The sequence below is a fragment of the Crotalus tigris genome, unplaced genomic scaffold (genome assembly GCF_016545835.1).
Source record: "Crotalus tigris isolate CLP2741 ecotype Arizona unplaced genomic scaffold, ASM1654583v1 scf7180000019496.3020429, whole genome shotgun sequence".
Lineage (NCBI taxonomy): Eukaryota > Metazoa > Chordata > Lepidosauria > Squamata > Viperidae > Crotalus > Crotalus tigris.
This window is the reverse complement of record NW_024097566.1, coordinates 1,006,498-1,030,319: the sequence shown is the minus strand read 5'-3', so window position 1 is coordinate 1,030,319 and position 23,822 is coordinate 1,006,498. Positions and strand designations below refer to the sequence as shown.

At 36.6% G+C, this 23,822-nt stretch overlaps 1 protein-coding gene across 13 annotated transcripts in view; it reads left to right on the top strand.

Annotated features, from left to right (window-relative positions):
* The window catches only part of PPFIA2 (PTPRF interacting protein alpha 2), a 253,973-nt gene that overhangs the window by 183,140 nt on the left and 47,011 nt on the right, over nucleotides 1-23,822 (top strand). For all 13 annotated transcript variants that reach the window (XR_005559073.1, XM_039362959.1, XM_039362956.1 and 10 more), the window contains 8 exons: nucleotides 296-379; nucleotides 2,483-2,614; nucleotides 3,528-3,590; nucleotides 7,883-7,974; nucleotides 9,476-9,611; nucleotides 13,347-13,567; nucleotides 14,333-14,570; nucleotides 15,158-15,187. Coding sequence is in view for 12 of the 13 variants with exons in the window: in XM_039362959.1 (XP_039218893.1) it covers nucleotides 296-379; nucleotides 2,483-2,614; nucleotides 3,528-3,590; nucleotides 7,883-7,974; nucleotides 9,476-9,611; nucleotides 13,347-13,567; nucleotides 14,333-14,570; nucleotides 15,158-15,187 (996 nt within the window). In the remaining variant the exon portion in view is untranslated. The remainder of the gene's footprint in view (nucleotides 1-295; nucleotides 380-2,482; nucleotides 2,615-3,527; nucleotides 3,591-7,882; nucleotides 7,975-9,475; nucleotides 9,612-13,346; nucleotides 13,568-14,332; nucleotides 14,571-15,157; nucleotides 15,188-23,822) is intronic.

Sequence of the window (23,822 nt, the reverse complement as noted above, 5' to 3'; positions counted from 1 at the left end):
GCTTAAAGAGCTTACAATTTTATGATGGCAGGTTTGTGTTCAAACCATGCACAGTCTGCATGTTACATTTGGCTGATTTCATTGCTCATAAATAACTCCAATGTTTTGCTGGATGCTTGGATGTAACAGGCCTTTGTAGCTGACACATTTCAAGCGATGCTGTTCAGCTGCCTGTTTGAATAAAATTAAGTTTTGCAGTTAGTAGTAGCTTGCTTTATATTTCCTTTTTTGAAAATGACCATTCTGATTTAATAAGCTATTTAATGTTTCACACCAACATATATTATTTTTATAGGCAGAAGAAAGACATGGCAATATTGAAGAACGCATGCGGCACCTAGAGGCTCAGTTGGAAGAGAAGAATCAAGAACTTCAAAGGGTATACATACTTATATTATAGTTTGAGTTCAACTATTTATCCCATGTCACATACATCTGTAAAATTATAATAGTAGCCATTGTTATTGTTATTTTTCATGAACTTACAGCTTGATGAGTACAATATCAGGATACTGATGGAATAATATATTATAGTCCAGTTTAATCTTCAAAAACACATTCTGGCACTGACTTTTCACGCACTAATTATGAGTTTACCCAAATTCCAATCAGACTTGGTATTTCTCATAGTTACTTTGAATACCTCTCTGTGGAGGAAGAATAATTCTATGGCACGTGTGTCAGAGGGGGCACTCAGAGCTATAGAGCTCCACTGTGGGTATCAGCAGAAGTTTTCTGTTTTTATCTCAATGACAAAAGGCGAGGGGGGGGGCTGTTTGGTTTTTATTCCCCCTCGTCTGCTGGGTGGTTGCAGCAGATTTTGGTCTCCTCTGTCATGCTGCGAGGTTACCCAGAAAGCACATTTGTTTTGGGGGGGATCCCCACTCTGATTGCTAAACTTGCTTAAACCCTCTTCTTCCACCTCCTCCTCCTCACTGGAGCCCCCCTTTGTCTGCAACGGTGGGATAGGAAGACCCCTGCCAGGCTGGGATGATGGGGATTTGCCCTCTGTGGAGTAGGGCATGATTACTATGCTCCCTGTCAATTAGGTTTGATTTCCTTTCTTTGTCCCCCTCCCTGCCTCTCCTGCTTATAGCTGCCTCTGAGCCCTTCATTCTTGGGAGTTAGCATTGCCACACCCCCTGAGCCCCTCGTGCTGAGCTACTGTTGCCACTCAAAAGCTGTTTTAAAGTTAGAGAATCTTTGGGGGATAACCAACTAGTGCCCCGACACGCCTCCTATGCCCCCACTTCAACAGCAGAAGCCACGCATACCCCTAAAGCCCTTGCAATCACCTACTGGTAATTGCATGCTGCTCCTGCAGTACCATGGCTGCTGTCTGCCATCCATATGATTGGCTGGTGGCAAACTGCAGCCAAAAGCCCAGGACAAAGGCAGCTTTGATGAATGGGCTGGGCCGAAGGGCGTGAGGTGGAGGGCGCGGGACCCGTTGGCCAGGGAGAATGGGTGGGGATGGGCCAGCCAAGGAGGAATGCTGGAGGCAAATGGGCAGAGGTGGGAGGCTCAAGGAGAAGGAGGCGTGGCCAAAAGTAGGAGCCTTATGGTCCCATTCCATTGCTCACTCACTTGCTCGCTACTCTGGCAAACTCTGCACTGGGATGATGGTGCGCGTGCCCTCAGAGAGGGCTCTGAGTGTCCCCTCTGACACGCGTGCCATAGGTTCACCAGCATTGGGATAGAAGATGCTTCAAGTTGCCCCTATTTAAATTATCACAATTGCTGTGATCACAGGAGTAATTCTTGTGGTAGCCAACCAAATGCACTAGCCCCAAATTGTAGATTCATTTATTTATTCATCAAATTGTATGCCACCCATCCCATGCAAAAGTGTCTCTGGGCAGCATGCAAGAAAACTATAAAGCAGTTAATATATAAAAACAATTATTAAAAATATTAAAAAGTTTAAATGGAATAGCTTAAAGTATATAAATACACAGAACTAATAATAGTCTAATGAACTGGTATTAGTCACTGTGACCTAAAATTTTACTGTACTTTCATGAGGAATGAACATGAAAAAGTGAGTCCTAAAGATGCTTTTCAAAAAGCAACTGGACTTCCTTTGTTTTTTCTTTGAAAATGTTTCACTTCTTATCTAAGAAGCTTCTTCAGTTCTGCTGCACTTTGTGGCACTTCTAAATATTTGATTTAAAATTACAGTGTCCTTCTGAATATGAATAATAAATGAAGGGCACATATCTCTATTGTAAGAAAAAAAATCCTTACATCTATATACAAATCTATGACTAAATGTTTCAACTAATAAATTTATTTGTTTCTCTATGGAGCTGCTCAATTTTATTTTCTCTTTGAAATAAATTTGTTTTTCTACATGCCATTTTATCGTAGTATTAATATTACAACTTCAAATCAAACAAATCAATGTGAGTCTTTAACTAGTGTTTTGATTTTAATTAATGTTGAACCTGCTTGCTTTATTTCCTTTGAACTTTATTGAAAGGCAAGACAAAGAGAAAAAATGAATGAAGAGCACAACAAAAGATTGTCTGATACAGTGGACAGACTTTTGACAGAATCTAATGAACGTTTGCAACTGCATTTGAAAGAGAGAATGGCAGCTTTGGAAGAGAAGGTAAAGAAAAACAAGCAAATAACGTGCATGCTTCTTGCTTCATTTAAGTATAGATATTCATAGTTATTTTCCTTCTTCATTTTATCCTGTAGAATGAAGGCATTAAAAAATCTGAGACACAATCCATGGCCTCAATAAGAAATTCTTTTTGTTGTGTTTCTGCAGTTCCTGTTGACTTTCTTCCTCCATCAGCTTCCCATAATGGTACATGAAACCACCACCAGAATTTAAAAAGTTTACAGCATGGTGGTAGTAGTCCTTGCCCATTTCTACTGTCTCTCATTGTCACTACTTTCACTTCCATAAACCTTTTGGTAGAGTCCCAGCCTTATGGTACAGTCATAGCAGTTTGCCATCACTACAAACACTTATTTGAGATATGCTTATCCTTTGTACAGTACTTATTAGAATATGAAACTATAATTTGTCTATATTCTGTAATGTTAGTGGATAGTGGGCAATGGATGGCATTCCCCAGACATGGATGGCTTAGGAATTCTAGAATTCCACACACCTTAAAGTTGCCAAAGTTGAGAATTACTATGCTAATGGAATCAGGAACTTCAGTGCTTCCTGCTTTTTATTCAGTATTCTCACCCTTTTGCAAATGTCCCCTCATACCTGCTCTGATTGAATGTAACTGGCAATGCCTGCAGGTCACAAATGAAAACAATCTCTTAATTTTACATTATTAATCGTATGTTGATATCAATTTTGTAATTGTACTAGTGGTAGTATCTTTTAACATATTCAGTCTTGGATTGAATTAATGAAAGAATTTTAACAATATGTCTTACGTTAGAGATAAAAATAATTTAAATATCATTGATATGTGGTTGATTTATTTGTTAACCTTGATTGGGTAATAATTATTTCACTAGACCTTATTTTAGCTTTTATTTTTGTCTCTTAGAATGTTTTAATAGAAGAATCAGAAAACTTCAGAAAGAATTTGGAAGAATCTCTGCATGATAAGGTACCCTAGATTAACTACAGCCTTTATTAATAATGTTTTTTTTAAAAAAAGCAATCATAAGAATTAATTCTAGGCTGCAATTGTATGCACATATATTTGAGAGTAAGACAGTTGTCTTTATACAAGTATTCTACATAATAGATTGATTCAACATCTATCCAGATAACATTAATGATAACATTATAGTGTTATTAATGTGCTCATCCAAACAAAATAAAAGTATTGTCTTTTCTTCTATTTATGCTTATCTGTACCATTTAAACTGTTTTTATCAAATCAGGTTTCTTTTTCAAGAAACTTTGGCTTGTATAAAACAGCCACCAACATTCCGAGCTTTGGTGATTATTTTTCCTTTCTCTGTTGTATAAAATCCCTTATGTCTCAGGAGCACAGGTTTTTCAATATAAAAGTTTTATTAATTTTTAAGAATTACAGTCTTTAGTGCTTAGTAAATAACATGTTGTCTGGGTTCATATATTTAACATTAACTTCTTCAATATAAATCTGTTCAGTACTACACATGCCAGTATTTTTTCCCTAATCCTCCTCCTCCAGATTTTTTCCATTTTCCCCTCATTGGACAGTTTTTGGTACTGTTAACAGTACAATTTTTGGTAATGTTAATATATACAGAATTAAATATAAGCATTTTCATCATATTTTACTAATATCATACAAATAACAATATCAGTTCATAAATCAATGTCAATTCATAAATCAATATCCTGTTTTTCATGCTCTTGTTAAGGTTTGATTTCCCATTGGTATTTGAAATATCTTTGTCAGTTATGATTTTCTTAATATTAATTACATTTATATAGCTAAAAGTTTTATTCATATCAATCCTCTTATCTTTATATTTCCCATATCAAAAAAAAGAAAAGAAAAAAATGTTATCTTAGTTCTAAATCATATCTTTCATTATAAAAGTCTAATTATATCTAAGGGTCATCCGTTCTTTTAATCTTATTCAAACAAGTATTTAAAGATATAATGCCCTCTCTAAAAGGTTAAATCTTCTGTTTTTTAAATCTAACTCTCACTTTCTTTCTTTGCCAAGTAGCTTTCCAAGCCAGGGCAATTAGATCGCCCAGGAATTTTCTTTCTATTTTTGTGAAAATTGCTTGGCATGAGGAACACAATTTAGATAGAGTGTTTTTGGGGGGGAGTTCTGCCCATTTATATTCCTTAAACAACTCTCAGTTCCTTTGTCCCTCTGTTTCTCTTTTCATTCCTTGTCTCCCAAGTTGTGACATTTCCCCTAACAGCAATATATTCCATTTTTTAAAACTTTCTTGCTTGTCATCAGTTATATTTTGCAGACCTAAGGGGTAAAAGGTATTTTGTATTTTCATTATTATAGCTAAGTATTTTGTTTGTATATAGTCGTTTATATTTCTCTTCTTTTATCTCTTCCATCTAAATCCATTTCCTCTGTTTCATCTTCTGATTTCTGGTTTATTTGTTCATACTTTGTAGTCATTATCTGGGAACTTTCTAGTTGTAGATTTAATTTGGAGATTTGTTCATTTATATTGTCTATATTGTTTTTATTCTCATTATGATTTCTTTTTGTATCCTCTTTATATTCAACAATTGTTTGGTGAATTAGTTGTAGCATAGAATATATTTCCTTCTGAAAGGTGTTTGTTTTTTCTTGAGGCATCATTCCTGGAGATCCTCTAGTATCACCAGTCTCAGTAAAAGTAGATCAACATTTCCTCTAATTTTCTCATCTTTATATGTATCCTTTATAATCCAATAGATTCCAAAGTATAGGTTCAGTCCTGAAAGCAATATTTTATAGTGAATCTTTGTCTCAAGTATCCAAAAATTGTCAATCAGGCAAGGTTGTAATCCATAATGTTGGAAGCATTCAAAATGTTCAACCTCTCTGAAAACACCTCAAAAGTCTCTCCCAGACAGGCGTAGTCCAAGGTCAAATTTTTCTTTCTCTTCCACTCGCTCTTGAAGTTAAAAGTCCAAGCTCAGTAGGTATTTATAAACCAAGAAGGTCAGGGTGATAAGTATGCCAAAATATTTTTTTTATTGCCAGCTATTCTCCCAAGCTAGGAATCACCAAGCAGCCAGGAAGCAAAGTATAGTGCTATACACAAATCCACAACTAAATGTCATTCAAAGTCCATTTTCCAGTCTTAAAACAAAGAATTGATTTCTTATATTTCGCCTCAATGTTTTTTTTCAAAGAGAAAATCTTAATAGTTATCTCAGTTCTCAAATTTATCAAAACTGTAGTTTTATGTTACTTCCACTTCAGTATTGTATGTTTCTATCCCCCATAAAATTAAAACGCCGCTTCCATTTACATTCGGAGGTTTTTAGCTTCTTGGGAGCCTTTTCCAGGAAATTCAGTTGTAAAATAGTAAAGAAAGGATCAATATTCTCACCCAGTTCCAAACATGCTGTTTATGATGTATTAATTGGTGCTTTTTTTCTTCTTTAACATGGTCAAGGATTTTGTGGCAATATACATTTTGTTCCCCAGAACTGCTTCTTATGATATTGAATGGGCCCAAAGGGAGTGATTGGCCCAAGGTGACCCAGTAGACTTCTTGGTTCAACTGGAATTTAATTAGGAGCCTGTGCAATACTAGCTTAATGTGTTAACCACCTGCTGTATCAATTCTTTTTGTTTACAATGCATTTTGAAAGTCAGCACAGGTAGAGAATACTCTAAATGGTAAACCAGTTAAATGCCAAGTTGTGTCAAGATTTTAGAGGAGCGATTCCTTTTCTTTTTTAAAAATAATACTGTTTCATGTTGAAAAGTATGTATGAGAATAAGGAAATTGCCAGATTACTAAAATGCTAGATTCTCTAAGTAAGGGGTGTCAAACTCGCAACGTCACGTGACGTGTCATGACATATTGCAACTTTTTTTCCATTGCCGGCAATGGGGTAGGTGTGGTTTTGGCATGACACATCCGGCCCATGGGCCAGCAGTTTGACATCCCTGTTCTAAGTCATAACTTAAATAATAAAAACCATTATAAATACAGAGAGAGAGAGAACATGCACATGGAGGGAAGAATAAATGGTAGTTATTTTCTGGATAAGAAAGAGAATCTAAAATAAAGTAAATTTAGGAAAATGATTGAAAATATTTCTTCCAAGGGGAAAATAGAGGTGTTTCAGAAAACCAAAACTAATGTGAAGACTAGTACATAAAATCCTGTGTATCTTAACTGACATTTTATTTGCACTAACATTTTGAATTATATTTGACAAATGTTTCTAGGCTGTAACTTTGTTAACAGGACTAGCTTACTAAAATGTAACTCTCCATTAAGGCCAGTGTTTTTGTCCTACAATAAATATGAATTCAAACTATAATACTGGGCTATTTTTTTTAATGAGAAAGCTCACTCTTTGCACTTGATCTTGATAATAATAAGCACCACACTGGAAAAATTACCAACAGCTACACATAAAAGCCTCATTGCTTGTAACTGGTGACAGCTAATTTTAGTTAGGTTGATGCCTTTATTTATTGTAAGCTGTTCCTGTATTAAAATTATTTTAAAATAGTACAAAAAAATGTAAATAGGTGAAAATGCAACAATTTTGGAATATGTGAAAAGTATTTCTAGTTTTCTGTTTGTCAAATCTGGAATCTCCAGGCTTATTAATGATGGTCTTCCAGATGTAATTTTGTGTATATAATGAATTGATCCATTTCTCATCACTCTGCACTGAGAATGGAAGTTGCACTTAAACGTATCAAGACAATACCAATTTTGTCCACAAATCCCTCATTAATAATTCCTTAATATTGTCAGATCTGTAGGCATGTTTTATCAGATGGTTTTAATGGTTCTTTCACACATATACTTTACTAACAAATATCCATTATAAAGATTTAATCTAATTCACCTTTCTACTGTCCCCAGCCTTGCATAATTCCCAAGGCAATATGCTGGATAATGATTGTGGGAGTTAACAATATATTTGCAAGATATTACAGTTGGGAACTAGTTTAATCATTGCCACCTTCTGGGATGTTTACAGCTTCTCATGAAGGATAGTGTACTGCTGTGATTCCCTATAGGCTTTCATTCTAAAACTAACAAGATTTGAGTATCTTAGCTTCCAAGCCCAGATAAGATCATCCAGGTTTGTACTGGAGGAAAGCTAGGTAACTCATGTAGAGTTTTCTGGCATATGGTTCAACTATTCAGAACTGATATTATATGACAATAAAATTTGATGAATAATTTTGAACTACCATCTATCTATATTAATCAATTATTATTATTTGTTTCAATTTTCAGGAAAGATTAGCAGAAGAGATAGACAAGCTGAGAGCTGAACTTGACCAGTTGAAAATACGAGCAGGGTCTTTAATGGAGCCCACATTGTCAAGGTAGCACAAGAAAATAATGACATTTTCTTTAATAACATTATTTTGAAATTCAGTCATCACATATTTAAAACACTCTTCATCATCCATAATCGTGATTGCTGTTTACGGAATTGTGAAATTTGAAATAGAAATATCATGACTATTATTTAGTCAGTAGCAGATGTCTTAAATATCAGCAGGTCAAAAGTCACAATAGAACAGAGCTGTGGCTGTTTATATCCTTACGACATAGAAATATTCATTCAATCAATCAAATTTATATGGCTGCCCTTCTAACCATATAGTTAAATAGCTGTGGAAATAAAGAACCATAACTGTCAATAATAAAAAGGAATCATGAGATCATAGAATCATAGGCTGGAAGGAAACTAAGATTATTATTTACCTTATTGTTTCTGGACTTATTTTTGGTGATTTTATTTTATTTTTCAGTTATTGGAACATTTTAATAGGAAAATAAATTAGTTAAATGAATTTCACTTATTAGTTACATGTGTATTCCTATTTTTTTCTCACAGAATTCAAATGTTATAAATGTCACAGATCAGTAAATAGATCATTTCTGGTCTATTCATTATCAGATGAGTTGTTTTATAAACTATATTCAATTTTATATTAATTGGTTACTTAACAATTTCATTAGGTACATTCTTTTGATATTTTGCATTAAATATAAATTTCTAAAATTGATTTCTTTTTAAATGCATATTTCTAGACATATATTGTCCCAGAATAATTTTTTAATGGAGAGGTACAGTACAAAATTCATTGGCGTTGGGTTGCTTTTGGTCTTGTTGATTAATCTGTGTTATCTATTGGAGCTAAGTAAATGAGCCTTCTCTGTCACTGCACCCATCATTTGAAATCTGTATGGCTGCCACCTTGTTAGATTTGGGCGCCTAGATATTTGACAAAGAAACAATTTGCATGTTAATCTTGGAAGTAAGAAAGGAACATTTTTAGTTCATATTGGTATGACCCAACTTTAATCCTCATGGCTTCCCTTTTAAGCCTCTCCCTCCCTCCCTCTCTCTGTCCCTCCCTCCCTCCCTCTCTCTCTCTCTCTTTCTCTCCCTCCCTCCCTCCCTCCCTCCCTCCCTCCCTCTCTCGCTCTCCCTCCCTCCCTGTGTGTGTGTGTGTGTGTGTGTGTGTGAGAGAGAGAGAGAGAGAGAGAGAGGACTCAAATTGCTAGTGAAATGAAGTTTGAGTTTTTTAGCCTTTAACTCTATAAATCCAATCTGATTTTTCTGACAACAAACCATACTCCTACATAAAAATATATTGATTGATCAAAATATATTTTAGCTTTTCCTTTTTCATTAAAATTGAAACCTTATAAAACAATTTTTTTTAGTATGCAAGGAAGCATACTCCATTTTTATTGCTGTGTTGGTATCAAACTGTAGGATGATATCCTCTGCATATGGTAAAAATAAATATATTTAAGTGAATTTTTGAGTCTTTTTTAAAATCTAAATCCTGTGCCACAATTGTTTTTCAGAACACATCTTGACTCATCAGCAGAACTGAGGTACTCTGTGGGCTCACTAGTTGATAGTCAACCAGATTATAGGTCTACTAAAGTGATAAGAAGACCTAGAAGAGGTCGTATGGGAATCCGAAGAGATGAACCAAAGGTTTATGTTTTGATCATTTTTTCCTTTAATAAGATTGCAGTCATAAGTACAGCTGACTTAAGACATTTTGCTGACTAAAGTCGTCCTTGGATACTTCTATAGATAATAGCTTTAATTATATATTGTACATTAGGTGGAATATATAATAGGATCATAGATTTTGTTTAATCATTCAATTGATAAAACCACATTTCTCAAACATATGACTGTTTTGTTATTCATATATTTAAAATGTAGAAAAAATGTGTTTCTGTATGTGCATGCATCCCCATGTATTTCTCATTGTTCAGTTATCTATTTGGGCCTAAAACCTTTTGGAAAATCCCAAAAGCTTCATATACTTAAGCACTGTGTTGTTGTGCTCAGTGGACAATCTGGCCCTGTCTGAGTTCTCTCTGATAACTCTCGCTGAGTAAAAGTACATATTATCTGAAGGCTATAAAACAGTTTTGATATTGGAGGGAGAGATAGGATTACACATTTTGGCCTTAAAATTACATTAATAATACAATTCTGATATAATATCAAACATAAAACACAATTACAAATCAAATTATAATAAGTAATGTGATAGAACCATTTGCTATTTACTACACCTTTTGCTCTAGGCAATTTTCTCAGGCTTGAAACATTCTTCCAGAGTAGTAAGACAAAGAAGAGCAGATTAAAGGATTTAAGATTAAGAAAGAAACATACAAACTGCAAGCTTATGCAGACAATTTAGCATTTATATTAGAAGACCCAGAACAATCAGGGCAGAAACTATTCGAAATATTGGAAGAGTATGGGGATCTGGCAGGTTTGAAAATAAATAGAAACAAAACAAAGATTATTACAAAAAACATGACTAACATACAAAAAGGAAATCTCGAGGCAAAATTAGGTATACAAATAGTTACAAATTAAAATATCTAGAAATAGTTATTTCTGCACGCTGCTCATCAATTAAAGAAGACAATTATGGCAAATTGGTAAAGAATATAAATAGATTTAGACCATTGGAAAAATTTACATCTCTCATTACTTGGGAGAATTGCTGCAGTGAAAATGAACATCTTACCTAAAATGATTTTCCTGTTTCAGAATATCCCAATTCAATTAGACAAGAAATTTCTCAAGGAGCTGAATAAATTAACCTTAGAATTTGTGTGGTCCGGTAAGAAGGCAAGAATAAAATTAAAGGCATTACAGGATGCCAAAGAGAGGGGAGGTTTAGGTTTCCCAAATTGGGAGCTATATTACCAAGCAGTGGCCCTAACATGGATTAAAGACTGGATAACCTTAGAAAATAAAAGATGTTTACATTTAGAGGGTTATGACCTCCAGCAGGGTTGGCATGCTCACATATGGATGGGGCAAAGCAGAAACCACCAATATTTTTTAAGACATAAGGTCCGGCAAGAATTAATAAAAAGCTGGAATATAGTTAAACATCAATATTACACAAAGATTCCGGCTTGGCTATCGCCATTAGAGGCAATCACATATCTCAATCTGTAGAGGAAAGACAAAGCTATTATATATAAAGACATCCTGACAGAAGAAGGTTATTTAAAACAAAAACAAGAGCTAAAACAACAAGGAATAGACATGGAGTGGTGGTGTTATCTCCAGATACAAGCAAGATACATGAAAGATAAGCAAGAATGGGGTATTAACAGACAGGATACGGGATTAGATAAAATACTGCTAGGCCCGGAGAAAAAAACAAATAAAGAATATTTATAAACACTTCTTGGAATATAAGCTATATGAGGAGCAGGTTAAAGAAACAATGGTGACATGGGCAATAGATCTAGGATATAATATAAATATGGATCAATGGCAGCAAGTATGGGAGCAAAATAACAAAATCACAGTGGCGACATCATATAAAGAAAACCTGTATAAGATGGTTTACAGATGGCATCTCCCTCCGGCCAGATTAGCCAAAATGTATAACGGATATTCATCTATGTGTTGGAAATGTAAAAAAGAAAAGGGCACCTTTTTTCATGTATGGTGGACATGTAGAGAAGCACAGGTGTACTGGCGTATGGTCTGGGAATGGGCAATAGAAATGACTAGGCAAAACATTCAATACAAATCTGAGACATTATTATTAGGAATATTAGAGCAGTCGTTCTCAATCTTTTTAATGCTGCGACCCCCAACCGGTTGTAAGTCGAGGACTACTCAACTGGTGCAGCACCGTTTGCAGAATGGGACTTTTGGCGGGCTCAGCAGGGCAGAGACAGCCTGGACAATTCCTATTGCTTTTGAAAGCCAATAGAATTAGACTCTATTCAAGAGAGTCTATTCTATTGGCTTTCAAAAGCCAATAGAATAAAAGGGAGTAGCACAGCTAAGGAAAGGGGGAAAAAATGGCGGACTGCGTTGTTTGGCGACCCCCGTGAAATGGTCGTTCGACCCCAAATGGGGTCCCGACCCACAGGTTGAGAACCACTGTACTAGAGGAAAATGAAAATAAAGAAGACACATATTTAATTATTCACATGGTTACGGCGGCAAGGATACTATTTGCTCAAAAGTGGAAAGCAATGGAAGTACCGAGTGGGGAAGCACTAATAAAGAAAATTATGTATTGTGCAGAATTAGATAGGATAACCAAAAGATTAAAAAATCAGGAAGAAACTGAATTTTATCAAATATGGAATAAATTTTATAGATGGAGGGGAAAAAATGGAGGTCATAGTAAAGAGATAAGTTAAGATAGAGATCAGAAATGTATAGTTGTATATAGATATATTATATGTAATTAATGTACAATATGGACTGAGATGTCAGTCAAAGATGATTTACCATGTTCAATGTTTTTAAGCCTTTTTTTCTTTGTACTCAATAAAAACTTTAAACAAATTAAAAAATAATAAAAAAGAAACATTCTTCCATTGTTCTGTTTCTTTTACTGGATTGGAAGCCATAGACTTCAGTATAGTTTCCAGTATAGTTTGATTTTATTGATGCACTTTTTTTCTAAAAAAATGAAAGTACCGGTATAGTGTTTAGAAATGCTGCCTTTAATTTTAAATCATCCAGGGATATCCATTATATTGTAGTATGAATCCAAATCAGCGGTTCTCAACCTATGGGTCGCGACCCCATTTGGGGTCGATCGACCATTTCACGGGGTCGCCAAGCAAGGCTGTCCGCCATTTTTTCCCCTTTTCCGGCGGGTGCCTTACCTCCCTTGGGCTGGGCCAGCTGGTGGCCCAGCCGGTGGTCGGCCTGCTCCGTCTCTGCTGCTTGCCAGCTACGCCTCGGCCGGCGCAGGGGGCGGCACCACGCATGCGTGGTGTTCCCGGGCAGGGAAAGTCCTCGACTTACGACCGGTTGGGTAATCCTCGACTTACAACCGCTTTAGTCCTCAACTTACGACCGCTTTAGTCCTCGACTTATGACCGGTTGGGGGATGCGGCATTAAAAAGGTTGAGAACCACTGATCTAAACTGACTTATGTGACCAATACAGAAAGAAACCTTCCACATCTTGCCTTAAACTATTTCGGGCCTCTTGTAAAATAAATCTTGGTATTTTTATAAAAAACTGAAATTAAGATCCGTGTGATATCACAATGCAGCTGTTAGAAATTAATAAGAATGGTTTAAGTGCACAAATGGCTGAGAAAATTGAAAGGTGTTAATAACTGCAATGGTGTTTTAAAATATAAGCTCTATGTGAAAATTAATATTTACCATAAGTCTGATCTATATGCATTCTACAATTTGTAATTAGGTAAAATCCTTTGGAGATCACGAGTGGAATAGAAACCAGCCAGTTGGAATTCTAAGCAGCCATCATTTTGAGAGTGACACTGAAATGTCTGATATAGATGATGATGATAGAGATACAATTTTCAGTTCAATGGATCTTTTGTCACCAAGTGGACATTCAGATGCTCAGACCCTTGCTATGATGCTTCAGGAACAACTAGATGCAATCAATAAAGAAATCAGGTATGCTTACTTCACACACACTCCTGAAGAAAACCTTAGAACAATCGAATATTTTGTCCCCCAATAGGGTAAAACATGTTGATATGATTTCTGATTTTCTTCATTGACATCTGATTTTCTTTGAAACAATATAAAAGTGGCTTGCCATTGCCTTCTTTTGGATTTTTTTTTAAAAAATATTAATATGCAAACTCCCCAAATTAAAAGGCATTAGTTTTCTGTAGACCAGATTATAATCAGTGTTTCTCAAAGCTAAATACCTGGGGGAGGCTGACATTGAAATGATGAGGAAACCTAAACATTGTAAACACACAGAATATGACTTCAGAAAACTTGCTGAATTCTTTGTTCAGTTTCTAAGTCTTTCTTAGTCTCTGAATGTTCTTAGAAAAATTTAAACAAGCAAAAATCAGGGATGCAAGTTAGAGCAGTGGTAATATTTTGTTTGCTCTGGATGAACATTATATTTAATAAATTGAAAAAGAGATTCCCATTGATAAAAGATAAATATGCCAAATTATTCTTTGCTGCATAGTTACAAAACCCTAATAAAAATTAAACTATCATTCCAGCAGCAAAAACAACTCCTAATGTAATTTGTACTCATCATGGCTACCTTTTTTTAAAAAAATGTTAAAACATGGGAAATTTAGTGTTTAATAGTAAGTAGTGGTCAGGGAGAACTATCCCAACTCCTATTAACACTCATATTAAAGCAATATTCTCATGAAAATGACTTAGCTTTGTCTTGGTTCACTATTACAGGTTAATCCAGGAAGAAAAAGAATCCACAGAACTGCGTGCTGAAGAAATAGAAAACAGAGTTGCTAGTGTGAGTCTAGAAGGCTTAAATCTGGCCAGGGTTCATCCTGGAACATCTATTACTGGCTCAATAACTGCATCTTCATTAGCAAGCTCCTCTCCTCCCAGTGGCCACTCAACTCCTAAACTCACTCCACGCAGCCCAGCTAGGGAGATGGACCGGATGGGGATCATGACACTGGTAAGAAGTATAACTTTCTCTTGATCACTACATTTATTTAATATCTGAGGAATCCTCTACATAGGGTTATTTTTTATTTCTTGTTTATTTCCTTTTTCTTTACCATTCATCTTTTGGTGTGTAGGCATGGGTGTTTGCGTGTGCTTGCAAGCACATGTGATAATATCTTATTAACTGTTAATACAAATCATTATAAATCTTTGATTTGGAACAATTCCTACTGTTAATACAAGATAAAGTAAAATTCTAAAAATGTAATGTGTTAATAAATTGTTGACATAAAGACTCAAGCTATCATTTGTGTATTTCTAACATAATACCCAATTTTTATAATGTTAATGATATTTCTTAAAACTATACATATAAGTGAACACTTAGTCCACTCTATCTCCTTGGGTTCCAGCCAAGTTTTGTTTTGGATTCAATGGCAGTTGGGCTGGTGTGATGGAAGGAAATTTCATCATAAGGGCCAATAAGAAGTTAAAGAACTTCAAAATCAATCTTAATGAAAAGAAACACAAGATTTATAAAAATCTATAATATGTCTGATAATACTCTGTTTTTCTTTTCTTTGTTATCAACTCTAGCCAAGTGATCTCAGGAAACATCGAAGAAAGGTATATTTTTAAAAAATATGTTTCTGTTTTTTCTCCGACAAGAGTTAATTATTTCTAGAACTTTCAAATTCAGACCTTTACAAATATTTCCACAAGATATAGTTTTCTGAGGATGTGGAAATCCCTTCAAATCTCAACCTTTTTATACCTTCAACTGTACCTAGTTGAAGCAGATAATCTGTATGATACAAGAAGAGATCATTATGGCGAGGTAGACAGCACCTTCTCAGGCAACCCACATTGGACTGAAGATTTATAACAAAATGGAGCACTATCTGAGTGTTTAAAAGTCTTAGACTCTATGTCACGTCTATTAGGAATTAATTACATGACAGCGTAAAAAGAACATATTTTTGATATTGTTTATATTTATTAGGTACATATTGTTTGTATTTATTACATATCTCACCTTTTCCCTGGAAGTGTCTTTTTCCAATTTATACTTTATGAGGTATGTTGCTTGGAGACATAGTAGTGATCAGATCAAGTCTCTTTGTGGGTTTCCTCAGCCTCTCTATGGTGATGGACTTTTGTACATGCTAATTAATGATTGAGAGCTTCCTTGCTTTAGCTTCTTCTGTTCTAGCAGTAAAATGATTTAACATGCTGGAAATGTTTGTGGTTTATTACTTTTATTATGCTCTAACTTTGTTCTGAAATTATTTTTAATGATTAAAGGCACACAATAGATCCCTAAAACCGCCCCCACCCAACCAGACAGGCAAGACACCAGAATATAAACTGACAGCAAACAGCACTCCTTACTAGCACTGATGATGTTACCTAGTTAGGGGTAATGAAATATCTGTAAGAAAACAAGCAAGCTCAGCACCAAGTACGTCTCATTTCAACCCTGAGCTACAAATATTCTCCTTTGTTGATAAAAAAAAAACAATAGTAGCTAAAAGCTAACAAGTTCAAGAATTTCCATTCCCAAAATCCAACCAAAATAAATTAATTTGTGCCATCACTGAGATTCATTTTCTAGTAATTGTATTTACAATAATTCTTTTTAATACATATATTATACATATAAAACTACATTGGTTCATTATGAACCATTTTTATAAAACAGCCTACATTTTTAGTGTAGAATCTTATACTATTCTGATAGAAATAAATATGTATATCAAAGCTGAGGAGAAAGGGAAGTGGGCAGTCAGAACAGCCTTCAATCTGGTGTTATACTTGAACCATTCAAAAGTACATCAGACCCTCCCAAAAGCTACTTATGACCCAGTTGCAAAGATACAGCCACTACAGCACTCCTGCAGTCATTACAACAAACTACAGGGATACAGCAGCACTCACCAACCCATCCATCCTGCCACACTATGTCTTTGCAGCCACTCATCCACCCAAAGAAGATCGGGCCAGCTATAGCCCATGCAAATCAGCTAGAACTTGCAATCCTCCAGCTTTCTTCCCATCCAGTGAGGAAGGGGAAATCATGCTGGCCAGAGTTTGCAATCCTTCAGTGAGCAAGGAAAGATCAGATCGTCTGAAGCTTATTAGCTTCCCGCTGCCTTCCCATTCAGGGAATTGGAGGACTCAACTGTTCCAGGCCCCAGCAACACTCAGCATTCTTATAAAGTCTCATGGCAAAGCAGGTGTTATTCTTGTGAACCTGTACCAAACAAATGGAGACTCCTTAGAAAATGGAGCCCTCTACAGTATCACAAGAATAGTACCTTTTGCAGAATAGCATTGTGTTTGTTACAAAGCAAAGAAAGAAGTAACAAAGCTGATCTTGTATTAGGTTGGGAGCCTCTTAGAACCTGCAAAAAATGAAGTTGGATGTTGCTGGGCCCCGGAGCAAGCTGAATCCTGCAAGTCCCTGTGTGGGAAGGCAGCTGAACACTTGCAATCTGCAGACGGCCTGTTCTCTCCTTGGCCTCTCCTACGTCTCTGGGTGGCAAGGAAACTGATGGACTGCAGGGACCCTGGGGGTGAGAAGTAGAGTATAGGGTGACAGGGGGAAGGGTAGCTTTGGGAAGCCTGAGGCAGGTGAGTCAGAACCTGCATAGGCCTCCCAGGTTCTCCCACAGTCCTGATACACCTTGTGCTGTGCTTAATGACCTGTGTGTTCATTTAACAGCTGCTTCAGGGAGAGCAGGGGGTGAGGTTGTTAAGTGAGGTCACCTCACTTAATGGCCATCACTATTTCCAACCATAATAGGCAGGCTCCATTACAGTTGTAACTCAAGGATAACCTATATTGGATTCACAGAAAATAGAAAAGTCCAGGTATACAAGGAGCCAATTTTATCTACCAACATGTCCATTGTACTTCAAACATTATTTATTTGAATGGTAAAGGACAATGAATCTTGTTCTGTGGTCCTTTATTAGGATTTAAAGATGAGAAAAAGTTAAATAAACTTTATTTCCACTCATACCCTACTTTGCATATCCTCCCCAGCTCAGGAAACCTGTCTATAATTTTCTGGAAAAATAATAATAATAATAAAATAATGACAATGAATCATGCCCTTCATCCACGCAGTGACATTGACATACTTTATCTACCAAGGCAAATAGGTGGGCGTGGAATGCTACAAGTACATCAGATGGTTGAAGAAGAAAAAATGGCTTTGGAAGAATATCTGAAGAACAATGATGAAGATGCACTGAAATTAGTATATCAGGAAGGCTTACTAACTACTGGAGAGACCAAACTGGCCTACAAGAAAGACCAAATGAAGAACAGAATAGAGGCATGGGAAGACAAAGCACTACATGGCCAATACATTAAAAAAATAGCTGGGAAAGCAGATAATAATAAAACCTGGCAATGGCTAAGAGCAGGAAAATTGAAGAAAGAGACCGAGGGACTAATTCTGGCTGCACAAGACCAAGCCTTAAGGACAAATGCATACAAAGTCAAAATTGAGAAGACAGCAACAGACAGTAAGTGCCGCCTATGCAAAGAAGCTGAAGAAACAGTGGACCACTTGGTAAGCTGTTGCAAGAAGATTGCACAGACTGATTACAAGCAGCGGCATGACAAAGTAGCAACAATGGTGCATTGGAAGATCTGCAAAAAATATCATTTGCCTGTAAGCAAAAACTGGTGGGATCATAAAATAGAGAAAGTCATAGAAAATGATAAAATTAAACTGCTCTGGGACTTCAGAATTCAAACAGACAAGCACCTGCAACATAACACCCCAGACTTAACAATTGTCGATAAGAAAGACAAAAAAGTCTGGATAGTGGACGTGGCAGTGCCTGGAGATAGCAGAATAGAAGAGAAAGAACTGGAGAAGATAACAAAATACAAAGACCTACAAATAGAAATAGAAAGACTGTGGCAAAAGCAAGCAAGGGTAGTACCAATAGTCATAGGCTCCTTGGGTGCAATCCCAAAACAACTGGAGCACCACTTGAACACCATTGGCATTGACAAATTCGCTATTAGTCAATTGCAAAAGGCGGCCTTATTAGGAACTGCTTCCATCCTGCGACGATATCTGTAATACCATCAAACATCCACATCTGCCTATCCCAGGTCCTGGGTAAGGACTCGATAGGTAGACAAAATGCCAAATCCAGTCTGAACATCTGGCTGACTGTGCGATGATCAATAATAATAATAATAATAATAATAATAATCCCCCAGTGAGGCACTACCTTGACGTGGTTGTGGGGCTTGTGTACTCTGAGGAAGATGAGAGCTATGCCAGAGGTTCAACCATACTGGACAGGTCTCATCAGAGGAGTCAGACAAAGAGTGTCTCTCCCATAAAAAATATGGTGAGACGTAAATTTCAGAATGCCATACCGGCTCGGACGTCGCCCGGGTTAACAAGGTCCGCACTAGATATTGGAGTTCCTGGATATCTGGTGAAAAATGGGTTACAGGACTCAGGACTGTTGGCTGAGCAACCAGGGCCAGCAGCTGCAGAACTACTGGAAGAAAAGGTGTTTACCCGTCGCAGATACACAGTGATGGAAAACAAAGAAATAATGATCTGTTACTACAGATCAAGTCCAACAAGAAGAGGATATCTAAAACGAATGCACCAGTTCTGGAAAGAACAACATCCAGAATCAGAAATAACAGAACAGAGACTAGCAGATCAACGCCGATTTATAACACGAAATAAAATATTCACAGAAACAGAATTGGACGAACTGCAAAGGTTTACCCAGGGCAAAGAAATCAAAGCCTTACCAGAAGTAATTCAGAATGTAGAGGCAAACCAGGGGGAGTTGGCAGTGAAGGAATCTAGCAGAGATATACAACTGTTCTCATTTGGAAACCAGGCACCTCTACCTCAGGAAGAACAAAACCCTCTAACTAAAGAAATAAAAGAATTGAAACAAAGAATAACTGAGCATCTAGAACAGCACAAAAACAACAGAATAAGGCTACCTGCATTGAAGCTTGTTCCAAAGAAACAGCTAGCACAAGCATTAAAAGATGCAAATATTGCAATATCAAGTATAAGCACCAATTCATTGCAAGAAACAAACCAACTAATGTACAGCACAGCTGCAGTTATAACAGAATACCTGGGATGCAAAATCAACAAAGAAGAAAAACAAACAAACAGTGCACCAGAAAAATGGAAGGTTAGACTAGAAAATAAGATCAGCAAGTTAAGATCACATGCAAGCAAGCTAGAACAGATGAAAGAAAAGAAGCTGAAGAACAAGAAGACCAAAGAATACCTAATCAAGAAATACCACTTAGAAACAAGGAAGATCAAGGAAGCACTGGAAATAATAAAGCAACAAATAACAGCTATAGCCAGGAAAATCAGTAGATATGAAGCTCGAATTGCAAACTATAGGCAGAACCTCCAATTTCAATCCAATCAGAAACGTTTCTACCAATCCATCAATGGAGAAACTGCAAGAATCAGTCAGTACCTGACAAGGAAGAAACAGTGCAGTTCTGGAAGCAGATATGGGATAACCCAAAGAAATACAACAAGGATGCGGCTTGGTTAAAAGAGGTGGATGCAAATAAAACAGAAGTTGAAATGAAAGAACTAGTAATAACAACAAAAATGGTAGAAAAAAGAGCAAAGAAAATCAAAAATTGGTCAGCACCAGGTGAAGATGAACTGCATGGGTTTTGGTTGAAACATCTAACTGTTATACACCCACTCATTGCCAAACAGTTCAACAATATACTACAAGGAGGAGAAATTGAAAAGTGGCTAACAACTGGGAAAACCTACCTAATAATGAAAAATCCAGCAAAAGGGGCAACACCAGGTAACTACAGGCCAATTACCTGCTTACCAACAACTTTCAAATTACTAACTGGTGTGGTAGCTGATGCAGTACAACAGCATCTAGTTGAAAACAATCTCTTTCCACCTGAGCAGAAAGGAAAGGAAACCGCCCCAATAGCAGAGGAACAAAAGATCAACTCCTAATAGACAAAATGATCTTGGAAAACTGCAAGAGAAGGAAGACCAACCTGAATGTGGCATGGATTGACTACAAAAAGGCATTTGACTCTCTGCCACATGATTGGATAATAAAGTGCCTAGAAATAACAGGAGTCAGTAGAAACATCAGAAAATTTGTGCAAAGATCGATGGCACAATGGAAGACACAGTTGCAGATCAATGGTGAGAGGCTGGGAGAGGTTAATATCAAGAGAGGAATATTTCAAGGAGATTCATTATCACCATTACTATTTGTTATTGCACTGTTTCCTCTGTCAACAATACTGAATAACTCAGGACATGGCTATCAAACATCAAAAACATCTGCCAGACTATCCCACCTCCTTTATATGGATGATCTGAAGCTGTATGGAAAAACATCATCTGAAATAGAATCGCTGCTCAACACTGTCCGTATATATAGCCAAGATATTGTAATGGAGTTTGGCTTGGACAAATGTGCCACACTTACTATCAAACAAGGAAAAATAATGAAAACTGAAGGAATCAAGATGCCCCACGAAAATAACATTAAGAGTCTGGATGAGGAAGAGTACTACAAATACTTGGGTATCCTTCAAGCTGACAACATCAAGCACACTGAAGTCAAGAAAAAGATTAGAGGTGAATACATCAAGAGAGTGAAGAAGATCTTAAAGTCCAAACTCAATGGAGGAAATACCATAAAGGCAATCAACACCTGGGCAATCCCAGTCATTAGGTACACAGCTGGAATAGTGGACTGGACTCAAGCAGAACTAAAAGCAATGGATAGGCAGACCAGAAAAATAATGACAATGAATCATGCCCTTCATCCACGCAGTGACATTGATAGACTTTATCTACCAAGGCAAATAGGTGGGCGTGGAATGCTACAAGTACATCAGATGGTTGAAGAAGAAAAAATGGCTTTGGAAGAATATCTGAAGAACAATGATGAAGATGCACTGAAATTAGTATATCAGGAAGGCTTACTGACTACTGGAGAGACCAAACTGGCCTACAAGAAAGACCAAATGAAGAACAGAATAGAGGCATGGGAAGACAAAGCACTACATGGCCAATACATGAAAAAAATAGCTGGGAAAGCAGATAATAATAAAACCTGGCAATGGCTAAGAGCAGGAAAATTGAAGAAAGAGACCGAGGGACTAATTCTGGCTGCACAAGACCAAGCCTTAAGGACAAATGCATACAAAGTCAAAATTGAGAAGACAGCAACAGACAGTAAGTGCCGCCTATGCAAAGAAGCTGAAGAAACAGTGGACCACTTGGTAAGCTGTTGCAAGAAGATTGCACAGACTGATTACAAGCAGCGGCATGACAAAGTAGCAACAATGGTGCATTGGAAGATCTGCAAAAAATATCATTTGCCTGTAAGCAAAAACTGGTGGGATCATAAAATAGAGAAAGTCATAGAAAATGATAAAATTAAACTGCTCTGGGACTTCAGAATTCAAACAGACAAGCACCTGCAACATAACACCCCAGACTTAACAATTGTCGATAAGAAAGACAAAAAAGTCTGGATAGTGGACGTGGCAGTGCCTGGAGACAGCAGAATAGATGAGAAAGAACTGGAGAAGATAACAAAATACAAAGACCTACAAATAGAAATAGAAAGACTGTGGCAAAAGCAAGCAAGGGTAGTACCAATAGTCATAGGCTCCTTGGGTGCAATCCCAAAACAACTGGAGCACCACTTGAACACCATTGGCATTGACAAATTCGCTATTAGTCAATTGCAAAAGGCGGCCTTATTAGGAACTGCTTCCATCCTGCGACGATATCTGTAATACCATCAAACATCCACATCTGCCTATCCCAGGTCCTGGGTAAGGACTCGATAGGTAGACAAAATGCCAAATCCAGTCTGAACATCTGGCTGACTGTGCGATGATCGATAATAATAAATAATAATAATAATAATAATAATAATAATAATAAAATTAATGTACAGCACAGCTGCAGTTATAACAGAATACCTGGGATGTAAAATCAACAAAAAAGAAAAACAAACAAACAGTGCACCACAAAAATGGAAGGTTAGACTAGAAAATAAGATCAGCAAGTTAAGATCACATGCAAGCAAGCTAGAACAGATGAAAGAAAAGAAGCTGAAGAACAAGAAGACCAAAGAATACCTAATCAAGAAATACCACTTAGAAACAAGGAAGATCAAGGAAGCACTGGAAATAATAAAGCAACAAATAACAGCTATAGCCAGGAAAATCAGTAGATATGAAGCTCGAATTGCAAACTATAGGCAGAACCTCCAATTTCAATCCAATCAGAAACGTTTCTACCAATCCATCAATGGAGAAACTGCAAGGAATCAGTCAGTACCTGACAAGGAAGAAACAGTGCAATTCTGGAAGCAGGTATGGGATAACCCAAAGAAATACAACAAGGATGCAGCTTGGTTAAAAGAAGTGGATGCAAATAAAACAGAAGTTGAAATGAAAGAACTAGTAATAACAACAAAAATGGTAGAAAAAAGAGCAAAGAAAATCAAAAATTGGTCAGCACCAGGTGAAGATGAACTGCATGGGTTTTGGTTGAAACATCTAACTGTTATACACCCACTCATTGCCAAGCAGTTCAACAATATACTACAAGGAGGAGAAATTGAAAAGTGGCTAACAACTGGGAAAACCTACCTAATAATGAAAAATCCAGCAAAAGGGGCAACACCAGGTAACTACAGGCCAATTACCTGCTTACCAACAACTTTCAAATTACTAACTGGTGTGGTAGCTGATGCAGTACAACAGCATCTAGTTGAAAACAATCTCTTTCCACCTGAGCAGAAAGGAAACCGCCCCAATAGCAGAGGAACAAAAGATCAACTCCTAATAGACAAAATGATCTTGGAAAACTGCAAGAGAAGGAAGACCAACCTGAATGTGGCATGGATTGACTACAAAAAGGCATTTGACTCTCTGCCACATGATTGGATAATCAAGTGCCTAGAAATAACAGGAGTAAGTAGAAACATCAGAAAATTTGTGCAAAGATCGATGGCACAATGGAAGACACAGTTGCAGATCAATGGTGAAAAGCTGGGAGAGGTTAATATCAAGAGAGGAATATTTCAAGGAGATTCATTATCACCATTACTATTTGTTATTGCACTGTTTCCTCTGTCAACAATACTAAATAACTCAGGACATGGTTATCAAACATCAAAAACATCTGCTAGACTATCCCACCTCCTTTATATGGAT